Consider the following 15,827-nt stretch of genomic DNA (forward strand, 5'->3'; position numbering starts at 1 on the left):
TGTGATAAAAATAATAACAAGATCACTTCAAATCATTTATTCTTTTTAAGGGCACAAAATGTATCGAATATAGTTATTTGAAATTTTGATAGTTTAAATGGTGTAAAACGTTGAAAAAAATAAAATGTCATCTCCAACTAACAGGACTATATCTTGGTTAAAATTTTAAATTATCACAAAACACTTCAAGAAATTAAATTTATATTATTATGATGTTCTTGGCTATCGGCCGATAAAGAACACATATATTTTAAAACGTGAAGCAAAACAAGCTAAATTGTGTGTTGGTATTAGAAATTTATTTTGGTAATAAGTACAAGGTAGAGAAGAGCATATTGGCGGTCGTTCGGACTACTATTGCTCCTCTAAATTCTAAGCTATCAGAAGTGAGGTTCCATTTTTCAGGAAAATAAGTATCAGAAGTGATAAGCATATAGCTTTAAGATTAACCATAATTAGGAAACCTTTTGAGAAGTTTAGAAGACAATGTCATAAAATGTACAAAGAGAAGAATATGGTCAGAGAGAGCACAGTATATAAGTATATACAAAATATATTGATTTTATATAAATTAAGCATGGGAATATATGTGATTGGTACACATAGAATGCAGTAGCTTTACTTTAAGTGATAATAGTTACGCTTGAGTAAGATAGCATTTTTCATCATTGGCCGAAGTTGTTATTGCTTTGACAATTAAAAATTGAGCTGGGAGATTGTTGACACCTCATGAGATTGCATAAAGGAAATTTTGTGTTTTTATAGAAGCACATTTATTAGAAGAAAGCATAACGTTTAAGAGATAATGATCGGAAAACACACCAAAGAGGATTTCGGAAGAGAACATCACCGAAATCAATTACCACACCAGTACACCGTATAAATTTCATCTCGTAAAGTGGTCGTGAATTTTTTTTTTTTTTCGATGTCGATAATTGACACTGATTTTCTCAATCGGTATAACTCCCATGGTGTGTGCGTGTCAACATTGATCTGATCCTAATAGAACTTTAATTTAATACGGAATAGATCAAAACTGGCCAGGTATAATTAATACGGAAACCGGCAACATTATTATTGCTGATAGCATTAGAACAATTAATGTCGAGAAAACACAAGAAGACAAGAAAAAATAGACGCCAGAACAAGAAGGCACCTACAAAACCAGATACAAGGACGGAAATTTCTATACAAGCGGATGATATAACGGAAGACGAATCATCCATTATTAATGACGCATCCATAAGTGAAACCACAGAGGAGAATCGGGATGTAAAGTCTGAGGAAAGCTCTTCTTTGCCGAATAATTTATCATCAGACAATGACAATAAAATCACCTCCTCTAATACTGTATCGGCAAAGGAAACTTCTGCCTCCGAAAATATCGAAGCTGATTTATCCTCAGACGAGAGGCAAGTTAAAAATATAGACGAGCCTAATTCTTTACAGGAGGTGGCTAATTCCGAAATGGCATCTGCTGGATTGAAAGCAGAAAATGGTCCAATTATAGAAGAGAACAGGAGTAAGGCAGTTAAAAAGACTGAAGCAGTCGAGGACACAAAATTTAACAAGGAGGACGAAGACAAATTGGCTAAAGATGGTATTGAGGGAGATTCACAAAATAAGGAAAACACCGAGGAACCGGATTTATCCTGGGGTAATGATGAAGACAATGGAGAAAAGATGCCATGGGAAGTAGAAGAGAGTGGAAACAAGACGGAAGGTCACGAAGACTTGGATGCGGAGGATCACGAAAAATTGAATGTGGAAGATCAGAAAACCGTGCTTAAGCCGGGGGATGTTACGGAAAGGCCGCACAGTTTAGTGATTGATGAGAAGAAGGTAGAGGTGAAGAACATTGAGAAGGAAAGCGAAGGTAAGCCGCAATCTACTGAAAGTGCACAAGGGCCAGATAAAAACAGCGAGCCTGAGGATGATGATAAAAAGGCGGTGGAGACTAAAGATAATGATGAAATGGCGGTAGATGAATCTTCCGGGAAAGAGCCGGTGACATTAGAAAAGTCGTCTAATCTTCCCTGGGATGAAAGTGAAGGAGCAGAGGACAGTCCTATGCCATGGGAGGAAAGCAAGCCGAGTGCACAGATGGCCGGAACTGATGAAGAATATGGGCATATTGATAAAGAAACTGGAGGAGATGAGGAAGAAGTGGAGGATGATTCATTTCTCAGGGATCTTTCGGAGTCTAGGCGGGCAGATTCGTCCAAAAAGATGGATTCTCAGAAGGAGTCTTTATTGATAAACGAGGAACAGCCCAGCAAACCTACAGAGGAGGATGAAAATACCGACAAGGCAGAAAGTCTACAGGGAAAGCCGGCTGAAGAGACCAAGGCAGAGCCCGTGGAGAATAATTTGGACTTTCTCGAGGATGATAACGAGATCCTATTAGACGACATCATGGACGACGATTTGCTTGAAGACGAAGAAGAGGAAGTACCCGAAAGCGTGGGGAACAAAGGAAAAGGGTCAACAAAGCCTCAAGTAGCATCACCTTACACTCCGTACTCTCACGCAGGATCTGTGATTTCATCAGTTTCCGAGCGTATCGCGCGCCCTCTGTCTCCGAAGATGCAGAAATACGTTCCCGGTGACAGGGCTGCGTCTCCGTCTGTACGCCGGCCTAGTAACAACTATGTGCCGCATACATATTCGCACACGTCAAGTGTCAATGTGCCGTTGAGGAGAGCTGTTTCCCCAATCAGCCAGTTTACAGAGCCACCAAGACAGGCCCGTGTACAGAACGAAACCAGCCACGAGCATAGGCAGCTGTTGGAGAAGTTGGAGGAGGAAAAGCACAGGAGCGATGCGTATGACTTTCCCGACGACATGATGTCTAAGTTTTCGCCGGTGAAGGTGAAGGCGAAGCTCCCGGTGCGGAATATCTACGCTGACATGGAAAAGAGGACGAAGGCACAGGCAACTTATTCAAGCACGCCCAATGGTGGGGGACGCAATGCTCCGGACAAGGTGCTTCCACCTGCAGCCACGAGCTACAAGAGTCCACCAGCCATTAGGAGGCCGCCGGAAACCAACAGATACAATCCTGGAAGACCACCCGAGGCGAACAGGTATGCTGGGGGCTCGGCAGCAGTGGGAAGTGAGGCAAGTGTGCATTCTTTATCTAGTGTAGCTTTACCTTCTGCACATCCTGCTTCTGCAGCCTCTCCTGCCGTCTCTAGTGCTTTCTCTCAGACCCGTTTGAACGCAGTGCCAGCCAAGGCAACCGAACCAAAGGAATCTGTGCAGAGGGCTGCCCCGGCCAACCAGAGAACACCATTTTTCTCCGAGCTTCCTACTCCTAAGAACCTCTCTAAGCCAACACCACCCGTGAAGAACCCGTATGCTGCAAAGCAGGAGATCGTTCAGAACCATTATGCTGCAAAGCAGGAAACCGGTCACAACCCATATGCTCCAAAGCAGGAGGCTGCTCAGAACAGGGAGATGCCTACAATGATGAAGATGGCGTCTCCGAGGTCGAGGAAATCAACGATGAACTGGTATGCACCGTCAAACGTGGGCGGCCACTTGACGACGCCGTCGGCAAACACCAACCCGGAGCCCATCAGGCAGAATGTGGTGCCGGTGCCCCGTAAGATATCGCTGGGCTCCTCGCAGGGTGCGCCGCCCGTTCTGCACGTGTCCACCGGGGCCACCGCCAGTAGATACACGCCGCAAGGTGGGCAGACCATAGGCCAGACCATGGGCCAGACCACGGGGCAGCAGACCAGGCTGACGTCGCCCCGGACGCACCGCCCAAGACAGTCGATTGACGTGCTATACGACAGCCCCCGCGTCGACTCAACCGTCCCCTCGGCACTAACACGCAGCCGGATTCGCCGGGGCTCGTCGGCAGCACCGCCCCCTCCTGCAAACGGCCAAGGCGGCGCCACCAGGCACATGGACACCCCGATCAGCCAGCCGGCTCCCGTGGTGGTGCACCCAGAGAACCTGGTCAGAAGGCAATGGCCTCTATTCAGCTTCTGCAGCTCCGGTGGCCGGTTCGCATCCATGATCCCCTCATCAGACGGTTACGGGCACCGCATTGCGAACATCAAGGTGGTGCCACTCTCGTCCATCTTGAGGGACAACGCTGATGAGCTGGCTGCCAAGTTCCCGGGCCCTCTCCCGTCGTCCGGCGGCCGTTCGGTGTCGAAGGAGCTAGGCAACTGGGTGAACTTGAAGCTGAAGGGCCTGGGGAAGAGCCAGCCGGCCGGCGAGGCCGTGTTCCTCACGATCGAGGAGAAGATATGGGCCATTCTGAGGATCATGATCGAGGAGGTGCACGGCCCAGGCGACTTCTGCAAGGCTGGCTACTTGGACAGAGTCGTCAAGGTCGTCAATGCATCCTGTGGCATTCCAAAGCAGAGGCAAAAGCTTGATCTCGTTCAGTTGGAGAGGGCAGCAGCACCTGGATTTACGAATTCTCACAATTCCAATGGTCCCGACTCCTCCGTCGGCGTCGACAAAAATGGCCTCTCTCGGATTTACGGCTTTCTCGAGCAAGGCGAGACCGTCGCAGCTTTGGAGGTCGCCGTTTCTGCTGGCGACTGGGCCCTAGCAATAACTCTGGCCGGGCTTCTCGGCCCCCAGGCTCTCTCCTCGGTGGTCCATCTCTACTCTCGCCACCGATTCCCTGCCTCCGACCCGCTGGCACAGAATCTCTCCTTCTTCATCACCCTGGCAGGAAGTGCCTACCTGGCCCCTTCACTGGGTGCAGGCAAGGACCCCACGCTGGAGGAGATGAAGCAGTTCTCGGCCCCCTGGATCGTCGACAACATCGAGTCGATCGTCCCATTCGTCCTCTCCAACCTGTCGCACCCGGGCCCAATCCTCTTCAGGCTAAGCACCCTGTTGGCAGACCACAACGACTGCAGCCATGCCCTGCTCTGCCGCCTCCTCTCCGGCTTCCCACCCGACACGCCTTGCCAGAATGTCGATGGCTCCATCGTGGACGAGATATACATGCACATCCTCACCACGTCTTGTAACATGCCTGCCAGCGTCAACCGGCAGACCTCTGCACAGTTCACGGATGCCCTCAGACTACTACGCACGGGCTACTTGGCCGATACCGGCCATTTCACCGAGGCGAAGAAGTACCTCGATGTTGTGGCATCTCATCTGTCTGCCTCCAAGAGACAGGGCACCACACAATCCATTGCACTCGAATTTGAAAGGCTTTCCGACAGACTAAGCAGGGTCCCCAACGGTGCCAAACCACACATGAGCAGGGTCTGGGACCGGCTCGACAAGTCGTTCAACAAGTTTGTTGCCGGCGAGGACTTGTCCTCCTCGAAGCAGGAAACCTCTTCCGAGGTCTTCTCCAACTATTCCACGCCCGCTGTTTCTCGCAGTGCCTCCGTCATGGACATTACAGCCAATGTTGGCCCACAGAGCATCATGAACCAGGCTTTCCCACAGCATCCCGCACCACCTTTTGTCCCGGAAGCTCGTCCCAAGCTGCCAAACTCCTCCAGGTCGTCTCCCTACTTGCCAAATGCGGCCAGCTTCGACTTGACCGGACCACCGGGCACGGCACCCCACATTGCTCCCGGCACCCATCCGTCCAACGTGGCTCAACCAAGAATCCTGGGTGGCAGCTCGCATATTGCTCCACCGCAGCATTTCGATAGCCTGGCACATCCATTGGCTTCTGCCTATTCTCCACCGCCTGCCAAAATAGCCTCCCAACCACCTTCCGGCACGTATGCCCACGACTATCCGTTCACATCAACACCTTCATCCCCACCTCCACGGCCTTCCTACCCCAAACGGTACGCTTCCAGTACGGCATCTGACGCTTCATCCTTGGCCAGACATCCGTTAGCTCCGCCTGCCTACATAGAGAAGCCATCTGTGCCAAGGTCTTTACCAAAGGAGGCGGTTCCAGGGAAGAGAGTGCAACAATTGGCAAAAAAATCTGTTGCACAGCAGAAACAACCCGTTGCACAGCCAAAACTGCGACAAATGAAGACAATTACACACCAGCCACCGCCTCCCCTTCCTAACGTTGCCAGATCGGCCGAAGTCAAGGTACGTAAAGTACCCTCTGACCCGGTGTCTCAAATGCTAGAGGGCAACTCAAAGAGCCTTGAGCCCAAGACGGAGATCGCCGGAACTCCTTTGCTGCCAATGGAGCCTGGCCACAGCTTACGGAACACAGCTTCTGGAGATTCAGGCACTCTCGTGCAAGAGAAGGAAGCAGCAAAAGAACCTGGCAGCGACTCTCAAACGACAGCAAGTAAGCAGGCATTGGGCCCTGAAGCTGGCAAAACCACAAAGCAGGGGGCTGAAGCAAAGGAGAAAGAACCTGTCACAACTGAAAAAGAGCATGTTGAAGAGCAGCCTACTGAAAAAGAGCATTCTGGAGAGCAGCCTGCTGAAAAAGAGCATGCTGAAAGGCAAATCGCTAAAAAAGAACATGCGGAAGAGCATACTGAAGAGCATACTGAAGAGCAACCAGTGATACCCGCTGCCATAAGCGAGATGAAGAAACATGTAGAGGAGAAATCTCCATTAGTAGAAAATGCGTTGAAGCCAACTCTATCCGAGCATCCAAATGCAACTGATGATGTTAATATCGAGCAGACTCAAACCTTGAAGGCTGAACCACCATCGTTGAAACCATCCTCACTATCTTTGGAGACTCCTTCTGCGGCAAAAACTTTCACAACGATTAAAGCGTTGCCTCGTGACAGCGTTTCAGACATAACTTTACCAAGCCAACCTGAGGAGCATTCGGTGGAGAATGAAGAATTACAAAAGACTGAAATTCCACCACCCGCTTTGCCGAAACCTTCCAGTGTTAGAACTCCAAAAAACCCATATGCTGCCTTGTACTCGAAAGCACATAAGCTGTCGGTGCAGAACAAGAACATGACTTACACTCCAAAGAGTGCAGAACCTGCTGCAGAGGAGGAGATTAAAACTCCTCTCAGCGGAACCCAGAAGTCATCGCAGGTCCAGCTTAACGAGATGGGGATACCGACAGACATGAGTGGAGTCGATATTTATGGATTTGGAGGATATCATGTGCCTCCACCTTCCAGAGAAAATGCCCCAGAGCCAAAAATCGACTTGAAGGAGAATCACTCGGAGAATGTGTTCGAGGAAAAAGAACCAGAAACGGCTTTTAACCAGTTTGAATCAATCAATAAAGCTGCTGCCAGCAGCGATTTTGGAGAGCCAGGATCACCATTACCTCCGGCTACGGATAACATAATAAATCCAGCGGCAAACTTGCGAAACATTTTCAGTCCTCCAAGGATTGGTAATATATCGCATAGATCATCTTTTAACTCTAGGAGACCATCCCAGATGTCATCCCGTCGTTCATCAGTGGCATCTCCTTTGTCAGTTGATGACACGATAGCTTCAAAGCAATCTGCAATCTACACGATAACGGAGGAGAAGAAGTTGTACGCTAATGATGCGGATGAATACTTTGACGACGATATTGTTGAATCATCGAGCGAGGAAGGCGATTCAGCCAAAGAACGCGAGGAAAAATCGAAGAAAGAGGCTGCCGAGAAGAGAAAGAAGGAACAGGAGAGGAAGCAGAAAGAAGAGAAGGAGCGGAAAGAGCAAGAGCAAGAGCAAAAGAAGAAGAAGAAATCTAATGCCTCAGGCAAAGGATGGTTCTCATGGCTGTCTCGTAAGGATGATGGACCAAAGCCGATCAAAGCCAAGATGGGCGAAGAGAATCAATTTTATTATGACGAAAAGCTCAAGAGATGGATAAATAAGAATGCACCAGTCGAAGAGCAAATCGCAGACACTGCACCACCGCCTCCTCCTATGAGAAAGGAGCCGGACTCTCAACGAATAAAACAAACTTCTCAGCCATTACCTGGTCCACCAAGAATGAATTCACCTCCACCTCCAAATTCGTCTTCGATTTCCAAGCCTTCACTTTCGGGACGGCCTCAAAAGGATGAAAATGGAATTGATGGACTTTTAAGTTTATCCGCCGGTTTACAAAGAAGTAAAAAGAGATCTAGAAGAGGACCTCGCAGGGGCTATGTTGATGTGATGGCTCTGCAGGGCAAGAAATGAAAATTATATATATGTATTTAATCATTTTTTTTTAATTTGATTTCACAAATAGATACAAACCACATAGGCCTTATGAACTTGAAAGACTATAACTTAAGACTGACTTGTAGTGTACATTTCAAGCTCCCATTCCCATGTACGATTTGAAAAATTGATATAAAAAAAAAACGTGTTATCGCTAGATAATTTGAAAATGCCTAAAAGTGGCTGGTGATCGTCGTAAATTACATAATGCTTTTTCCAAAAAATAGTAGACTCCTTGAGTTAATATGAAGCACTCTCAGGTTAATACGTGGAAAGAAGCTAGCTATTAAAATAAACTGTTAGTGGGAAACAAATTTCTCTTTAAGAACTCCCAAGTGGACAAGTACGCAAAATGTCTGCCAGGGGATTTGAGGATGATATTCCTGTGACAAACTTGGATGAACCCGATGAGGAGGAGTTTAGAATAGATGATGAGGATGATGTACACTCTCAGCCCTTGGATCCAGAAAATCTTAGTGACATTGAAATTAGACCTTCATTATTCAAAAGGATGGGATCAAAATTGAAAGAGCTATTTCATTTTTCCGGAAATTCAAGGCGACCTTTCGAATACTTGGATAATATTGAACTGTTTGATCACAATCATTCAATTTCATCATCTTCCTTTGAAGATTTGGGAAGTGTTTCGACTGACCAAATTACAGTTTCAAAGAAAAAACCCTTGCTACGGAAACACTTATTTGGTCTTTTAATTGCATTGTTTTTAGGATTTCTTTTAGGTTCGGCAGCGTTGGCATCAAAACAAAAGCTCGGTAAACAACAAGGTACCAAGATTTCAAAGAAACCGTTGCTGAACAATTCAACAGCAGATTTCTACCCAACTACTTTGATTATATCGCTTGACGGATTTCATCCCCATTATATTTCAAAGGAATTAACACCATTTATGCATCAGCTATTTATAGAGTATGATAGCTGCGCTCCGCCATATATGATTCCCACGAATCCGACCGTTACATTCACTAATCATTACACCTTAGTTACAGGCTTGAAACCAATCTATCACGGTATTATAGCCAACAAATTTTATGATCCAACTGCAGATGAGAGGTTTGTAAATACAAACAATTCAGTTGCACTCGACCCCAAATGGTGGGGAGGTGAACCTGTTTGGTCAACTGCCGAAAAGCAAGGGGTCTCTGCTGCTGTTCATATGTGGCCAGGTTCTGAGGTGAAATTTCCAAATGGATTAAATCCAATGTATGTTGATAAATTTAACAAGACCGAATACCTATCGAAGAAGCGAGATCGCATATTTCAATGGCTAGATCTGCCGATTGAGAAAAGACCGGAACTAATAATGTCATATGTTCCAAACATAGATACTATAGGGCATAAATATGGTATAGCCGGCGAGCATCTTAAGAGGGAACTTAGGAAGGTTGACAAATACATAAAAAGCATTTATGAGGGGATCTCAAGCCGTAAGCTTGAAGATATTGTTAATGTTATTATTGTGTCAGATCATGGCATGGCACCAACGTCAAACAGCAGACTTATATATCTTGATGATCTTGTCGGTGAAAAGTTCATGCCTAAGATCCAGTATACAGATGCTTGGCCATTGTATGGCATTCGACCTTATAATGATTCTGACATTGTTCCAATGATGAAGGAAATGAGGAAAAATTATCGCAAGGACACAAACAAAAATCATTACAACATTTATCTAAAAGATGAGATCTTAGACACAATGTTTGGAGGGTCGGATAGTAGATACATTTCGCGGGTTGCACCTTTATGGGTCATACCTAAGGTTGGTTACTCAGTGGTAACGCATGAAGAAATGAAAAGGAAGAAAGATATGTATACACCAATGGGAGTCCATGGATTTAACAATTCTGAAGTGTTAATGAGAAGTTTATTCCTTGGTACAGGCCCATTCTTTGAAAGCAGGTTGCACAAGAAAAATACTAAATTACAACCATTTTCAAACATCGAGGTTTATAACATCATTTGCGACTCTTTAAATTTGAATCCAGCACCAAATAACGGTACTTTTATTGAAGGAATGTCCATCATACAGCAGAACAATACGTTGGATGAGAAATGGAAGGATTCCCGTCAGTATCCTGATGTTTCTTTTGCCACAGAAGTGTTAGACGTGGAATCAACATATGATATTTTATGGTCCAACTCCACCATGGAATATGAGGATGTTGATTATAATAATGACAGTGACGAGAATAATGAGGAAGAAGATAAGGAGGAAGAAGATCAGGATGGGAATGAACATCATGAAGAAGATAATGATAATGATAATGATGATGATGATGATGATGATGATGATGAGAATGAAGATGACAAACACAAGCAGGAAGACAATGGAAACGAAAGTGACAGCCTCTCAAAGGAAAAAGGAAAATCTCATAAAACAGAAGGTAAAAAAGGCGCTAGTGGTTCAAGCTTATGGGATAAACTCGGAGATTTTGTTGATGATGTAGTGGAAGAGGTGGAAGAAAAAATCGATGATTTCAAAGAGTCCGTAAATAAGGGGCAAAATGACTGAGAAATGGTCCCAAAATAATATCTTTTAATACACTACGAGACTTCGATTTTGCTATTAATGAGCAAGTATATACATTCATAAAGTAGCAGACAATCATTCTATGCAAACTGTTGCTATAATTATCTACTTTAATCTATTGAAGACACCTACCTACCTCACTTACAAATGAAGGCTTGTATTATTTTGCTTTCTAGATTTTTCGCCTTAGATTACCGGATGAAGCGGACTTTCCTGATATGGGCAACCTCCTCGTTTTTTTCCATTTACTGCATAGTTCGGTTCGACACCCCTATATAAACACATTGTTGGGCTGAGAATTTTCATCCGGAAAACTTTTTTTTTTTTTTTTTTTTTTTATCAGACCGAAAACTATCGTGAAATAAATTTTGAGATACATATACCACCATACATCACTTATCGTGCTAAGCATGATCAACAATATAATCACATTAAACCAACGAAATATTTATTAATGAACTTACTCTTCTGAGATTTGGACCAAAAATCGCATTATTCTATATTCTACGAAGATAAGATTTCCTTACACTTTGACCGAAGAACAGATTGTTTCTCTTCTTTGACACACCTTTTTTTTTCAAGAGGGTGGTTATTGGTGAAGAACATTTTTCCAAGGAATCCTTTTGTACCATACCCAAAAAATACACATTATTGAATGTCAAGGGCAACATCACCTGCGGTAACAAGTGCGTCAGAGCATCTGGCCAAATTGTCACTTTCAGAAGGGAAGGGATCCCCACATTTGGGAATTCACTATTATAAGGATAACAACGGAATGCGATCTTCATCCAGGAATGTATCATCGCATTGCAACGTAGCACAAAGTATGATGCGCAAAAATTCAGCGAATGATAGTTCTGCTACGCTAATTGGATCTATGAGCCGTGCGTCGTCGTCTACTGCCACCTTATCCACTTCAGTAGACAGAGAATCTGCTGATGATAAGAGAAATAAACATTCAACAGGGATGAGATCTGAACCTAGGGGCAACACTCATGTGAAAACTATTCCAATTAAGAAAAACAAAAGAAGTCAAAGGGAAATAAGCACTGTGATGGATGGTGAGGACTCCCCAGATTTGCTGGCAACTTCTGTGGGAAAAGAGGTTGATGGGAGATTAGTTCCATCATCTTCTAGCATCTCATTGCTATCATTAAACAATGGGGGAAATGGGGTAGCTGGTGAATCATACAACGTATCGGGAACCAGCTCACATTCTGCACATAACAACAACTCGTTGGATCAATGGCGTCCTAATAGACAAAGGGTTATAAATCAACATAGGTATCCTTCACCCATGATTCAGCATTCTTCTACATACCTACCGGGTCTAGTCGGACAAGGAACAAATCTGGGGGCCCCTGCCACGATTGGTCCAAGAAGATCGTCGTTTACTTCTCCGACATTCCCAGGCAGTGCTGCTTTTGCCCAAACTTCCCCGGGAAAGTTGAAAAGGTCGGATTCATCAAATAACACTGCCGCAAAGTCTATTCATATGAGTCGGCGTGGTTCTAGGAGGTATCCACAATTTGCGAGACCGCAGTTTTCTTCGTACCAGAATCTACAACTGCATGGACAATATCAAATCCAGGGCGATGATGTTGATGAGGATGACCCTGGCTCGCCTTCTTTGGGGCCTGTTTCAGCTTCTGGATCACCATCCGGATTCTATTTAACCGATAATTCTCCCCCAAGCTCGCTGAGATCGAATTCTAGTAATTTTAACACATACATGGCTCAAATACAGCAAAATAGACCCAAGTATGGCTTTTCCAGTACGAGAAATCAGGGATTTGCTGAAATTCCCTTACCCAGAGTTGGAGGTGGGCTGAGAGGTTATGATTCCAGGATAAAGTCAAGGGCTAACTCCATGACTAGTTCAATTGGAGGGAGATCGCCTGAATTTCTTCCCACAACTACTGCATTTTCTTCGATGACTCCGTTGAACCTCTCACTTACGAATACACTACAAAATAATAACGAGCCAACGAGCGAGAAATTATCTAGCAGCACCAATAACAGCGTATCCTCCGTTATTTCAGATGACAATGATGTTTTTGGTGAGAGCATTAATGATTGAGCTGTGCTCAATATTCATTTACACTTGATTTACACTTGATGACCGAAGGTACATTTTGTACGTTTTACGATATTTGAAAATTATTTTTTTCTTAATCTTCTTTGCATCTCATATGGGCTTGTACTTTTCCGGTTTTATTTTATATATACATACGTCTCACACACGTTTTCTTTTTTTATATTCTTTTCATATTATACCATAATAAAGATACAGAGAGAAACAGAAAAGCTCAATAATAAATAAATAAGTTTAAAGAAAGCGTTCATATCCCAGAATTCCGGGCTGAATGTCTGTGTCACGAGATTTAATCATCTAAAGATGTGTGCACTGAACCATGTCCTTCACTATATGGTTGTGAAGACCAACGTTCTTTCTTTTCTTCTTTCCGATAGTTCTAGGCTTGATTTCCTCTCTATGTTCCAAGTACTTGCTCTCAATTAAAAATCTCTGTTCCTCATTTTCGTATAGAGCGTACATCGGTGTGACAACTGAGAGACCCGAATGAACAAATGGATTGAAGTATTTCGCCACTGAAAAAACAGGATTTGCCGGGAAACTTGTCCAATCATCATAAACCATCCAAACCCTGAAATGCCCTCTTCTTGATTCAGGAAGTTCATCCTGCCTTTCTAAGACAACCAAAGAGTGAAGCTTCCTTAGCTCCGAGAGCGAATTATAATAATTAACTAGATATTTGGAGAAGAATCTTGGTTCATTAAATGTCACCAATGTATTGTCAATTCCAATTTCTAGGAATTGTAACGACAATAAAAATGCAATTGGTGCACCTAACGAGTGTCCGGCAAAGGCAAGGTGATAATCATCATACTCTTTTTGAATAGAAACTATTTTCACTAATAGCTCTTCAAACAGTCTGTTTGCATACTCCTGAGATCCAACATGTATTTTATAGAGACCTCTCTTGAAAACAGACTTTCCCATCTTAAATTTGTTCTTCTTGGCATCATAAACTTTGTTTAGATTATCTTCTCCAAAATCCTTCCTAAATTGACTGATTTTCGTTAGGTTTTTCCACATCGAAGTACTGTAAACCTGGGGACTATAGTATTCTATTCCTTCTTGAAGGAAAGGATAATGGTCCAAAAGATCGACATTTGATCTTAAAGCTACCACTATCCTTTTATTCATGTGGTCAATAAAAATACCCGCCTTTTGAGTAGCTTTCATGTAAGGCAATTTTTCAACATCTAGAAGGGTACCTCTTGGTTTTGGACGAACAAATCCAACAAACTCAATATCTGATGTGCACTTTTCGGAAAGATCCTCGAAAAAAGGGGTAAAACATTTCTTTTCAACGGATTCAAACACAGGCCCCTTACAATTCGTTAACTGGACAAATGATGCGGTACTTTTAAGATAATCATGAAATGCATTATCTCCAATAATTTGGCCAGTAACTCGATAGAACGGAGATGTCGGTATTCTAAACTCGGACTTATTAAATCCCTCTGCACTGGTGACATTGAATACTGGCAGAGATGAAGCAGTAATTGCCAAGCAAAGAATAGGAATTGGAAGCATGTCTTATATAACTATCAAGTTTAATCGCTATGTTTATACGAATAGGTATTTGATAAAGAAGTAAGGGGGAGACCATCAAACAATTTGAAGCACAAAAGAAGGAACAAGACTGCCTTTAAATATTATTACAGGCAAAACAGTACAGAAGTTCTGATTATAATCATAGATCAATATTTAACGTGAGGAAGTAAGCCCAAATGCTCCTCTGTGCTTAGTTCAAAATCAAAAATTCCTCAGTAACAGAACATGTTATCTTTTTACCTCAAGGAGAAAAAGAGAGTATATTGATTTTAAAGACCAGAACACACTTAAAAATGATTGATTTATGACCCTAAAGAACTTTTTGGACACTTTAAGGACCAGAAAAGAGTGCAATGTATTAGAAAGTTGTCTTTTTTTTATCTGCTACTTGGAAATATGATGCGAATCAGAAAACGAGGATTCATTTTATCCCTCCCAGAATTGATAACACAGCTAACAATTTCGGGAAGGGGAGGAAAAAAAAAGAGAGATACGAACGAACCGCTGAATTTGCATCAGAAGATTCATATCAGGATCGCGCAGAATTTTTGAGGGACCGGAAAGAGCCCGCTAAAGTGTTTTCTAAATTTAGAACTTTAAGAACAATACACGTAATGAAATAACACTCTTGAGTCTTGGCATCGGCCAAGCACATACACAGGAGGAATGTGTGATTCTTTTCTACCTTGTCCGTGAAATGGTTCAAAAAGAGATGCTTTTGTTCTTCTGAGTACTCTCAGAGGAATACAACCTTAATTGTGAAACTTTTGAGGTGGGTGGGGAGACAAATGAGCAGTGAATATGAAAAAAAAGAAAAAAAAAGTTGGGGAGGGATATCGATAGATTGATGATGTAATTAATAATAAAGTGGAGACTAATTTATTCTTGAGTATCGATGCGAACAATAGTGGAATTTCAGCCCACTTTTAATTAATTTATTTTAAATTAAATTAGGGCTCGGTTCGAAGTTCAGCAAACGAGTATTACCACGCTTAATAAATGAAGAAAACGGGAATTGTAAACTGTGCAGAAACTACTCACTAAATAGCTTTTTTTTCGATGTATATCAAACGCTACTCGTATGCTTTAACTGAAAAGAAACGCAAACAATCTACCTGAAAAAAAAAAGGACAAGACAAAATAATACACAACGAGTTATAGCGCAGATATGCTTTATAATTGAACATGCACCAACGACAATCCATATGTTAAAAGAAATAGTAATGTAAAAAAATCATTGTTATGGGAGATTAAAGAGTAATATTCAGTTTTGGAAAGAACTGTCTCAGTTGTACGGATAAATATATATTTTTGCATGGATCTCACTATAATATTACAAAAGTAGACTGTTTCAACGGGTTTTATAATCAAAATGGTTATTTAATGAAAAGAGAAGAGTACATGAGGGAGTATTGACCGGAAAATTGGGTACAAACTTTCATTATTACAGTCAAGCAATAAGAAAAAACGGATCAGCACACTTCGCATTATTTTGTGAATTTTCTCTTAGCACTTTTTTCTCGCTTCTAAAATTTGTTC

General features: G+C 43.0%; 4 protein-coding genes across 4 annotated transcripts; 3 read left to right on the forward strand and 1 right to left on the reverse strand.

The window, feature by feature from the left end:
* Positions 1–1,101: 1,101 nt before the first annotated feature.
* On the forward strand, positions 1,102–8,073 carry BRETT_004231 (uncharacterized protein; the record flags this gene model as incomplete). The annotated part of the gene is made up of 1 exon (XM_041282727.1): positions 1,102–8,073. The coding sequence occupies one exon, from the start codon at positions 1,102–1,104 to the stop codon at positions 8,071–8,073; it is 6,972 nt and encodes a 2,323-aa protein (XP_041135503.1).
* A 376-nt stretch (positions 8,074–8,449) lies between these two features.
* Positions 8,450–10,627, forward strand: BRETT_004232 (uncharacterized protein; the record flags this gene model as incomplete). Its single annotated transcript, XM_041282728.1, has 1 exon — positions 8,450–10,627. The coding sequence occupies one exon, from the start codon at positions 8,450–8,452 to the stop codon at positions 10,625–10,627; it is 2,178 nt and encodes a 725-aa protein (XP_041135504.1).
* Positions 10,628–11,300: 673 nt separating this feature from the next.
* Positions 11,301–12,725, forward strand: BRETT_004233 (uncharacterized protein; the record flags this gene model as incomplete). Its single annotated transcript, XM_041282729.1, has 1 exon — positions 11,301–12,725. The coding sequence occupies one exon, from the start codon at positions 11,301–11,303 to the stop codon at positions 12,723–12,725; it is 1,425 nt and encodes a 474-aa protein (XP_041135505.1).
* A 312-nt stretch (positions 12,726–13,037) lies between these two features.
* BRETT_004234 (uncharacterized protein) lies at positions 13,038–14,267 on the reverse strand (the record flags this gene model as incomplete). Its single annotated transcript, XM_041282730.1, has 1 exon — positions 13,038–14,267. One exon carries the CDS (start codon positions 14,265–14,267, stop codon positions 13,038–13,040), a length of 1,230 nt encoding a protein of 409 aa, XP_041135506.1.
* Between the last annotated feature and the right edge of the window lie 1,560 nt (positions 14,268–15,827).

Source organism: Brettanomyces bruxellensis, chromosome 5 (genome assembly GCF_011074885.1).
Source record: "Brettanomyces bruxellensis chromosome 5, complete sequence".
NCBI classification, from domain to species: Eukaryota; Fungi; Ascomycota; class Pichiomycetes; order Pichiales; family Pichiaceae; genus Brettanomyces; species Brettanomyces bruxellensis.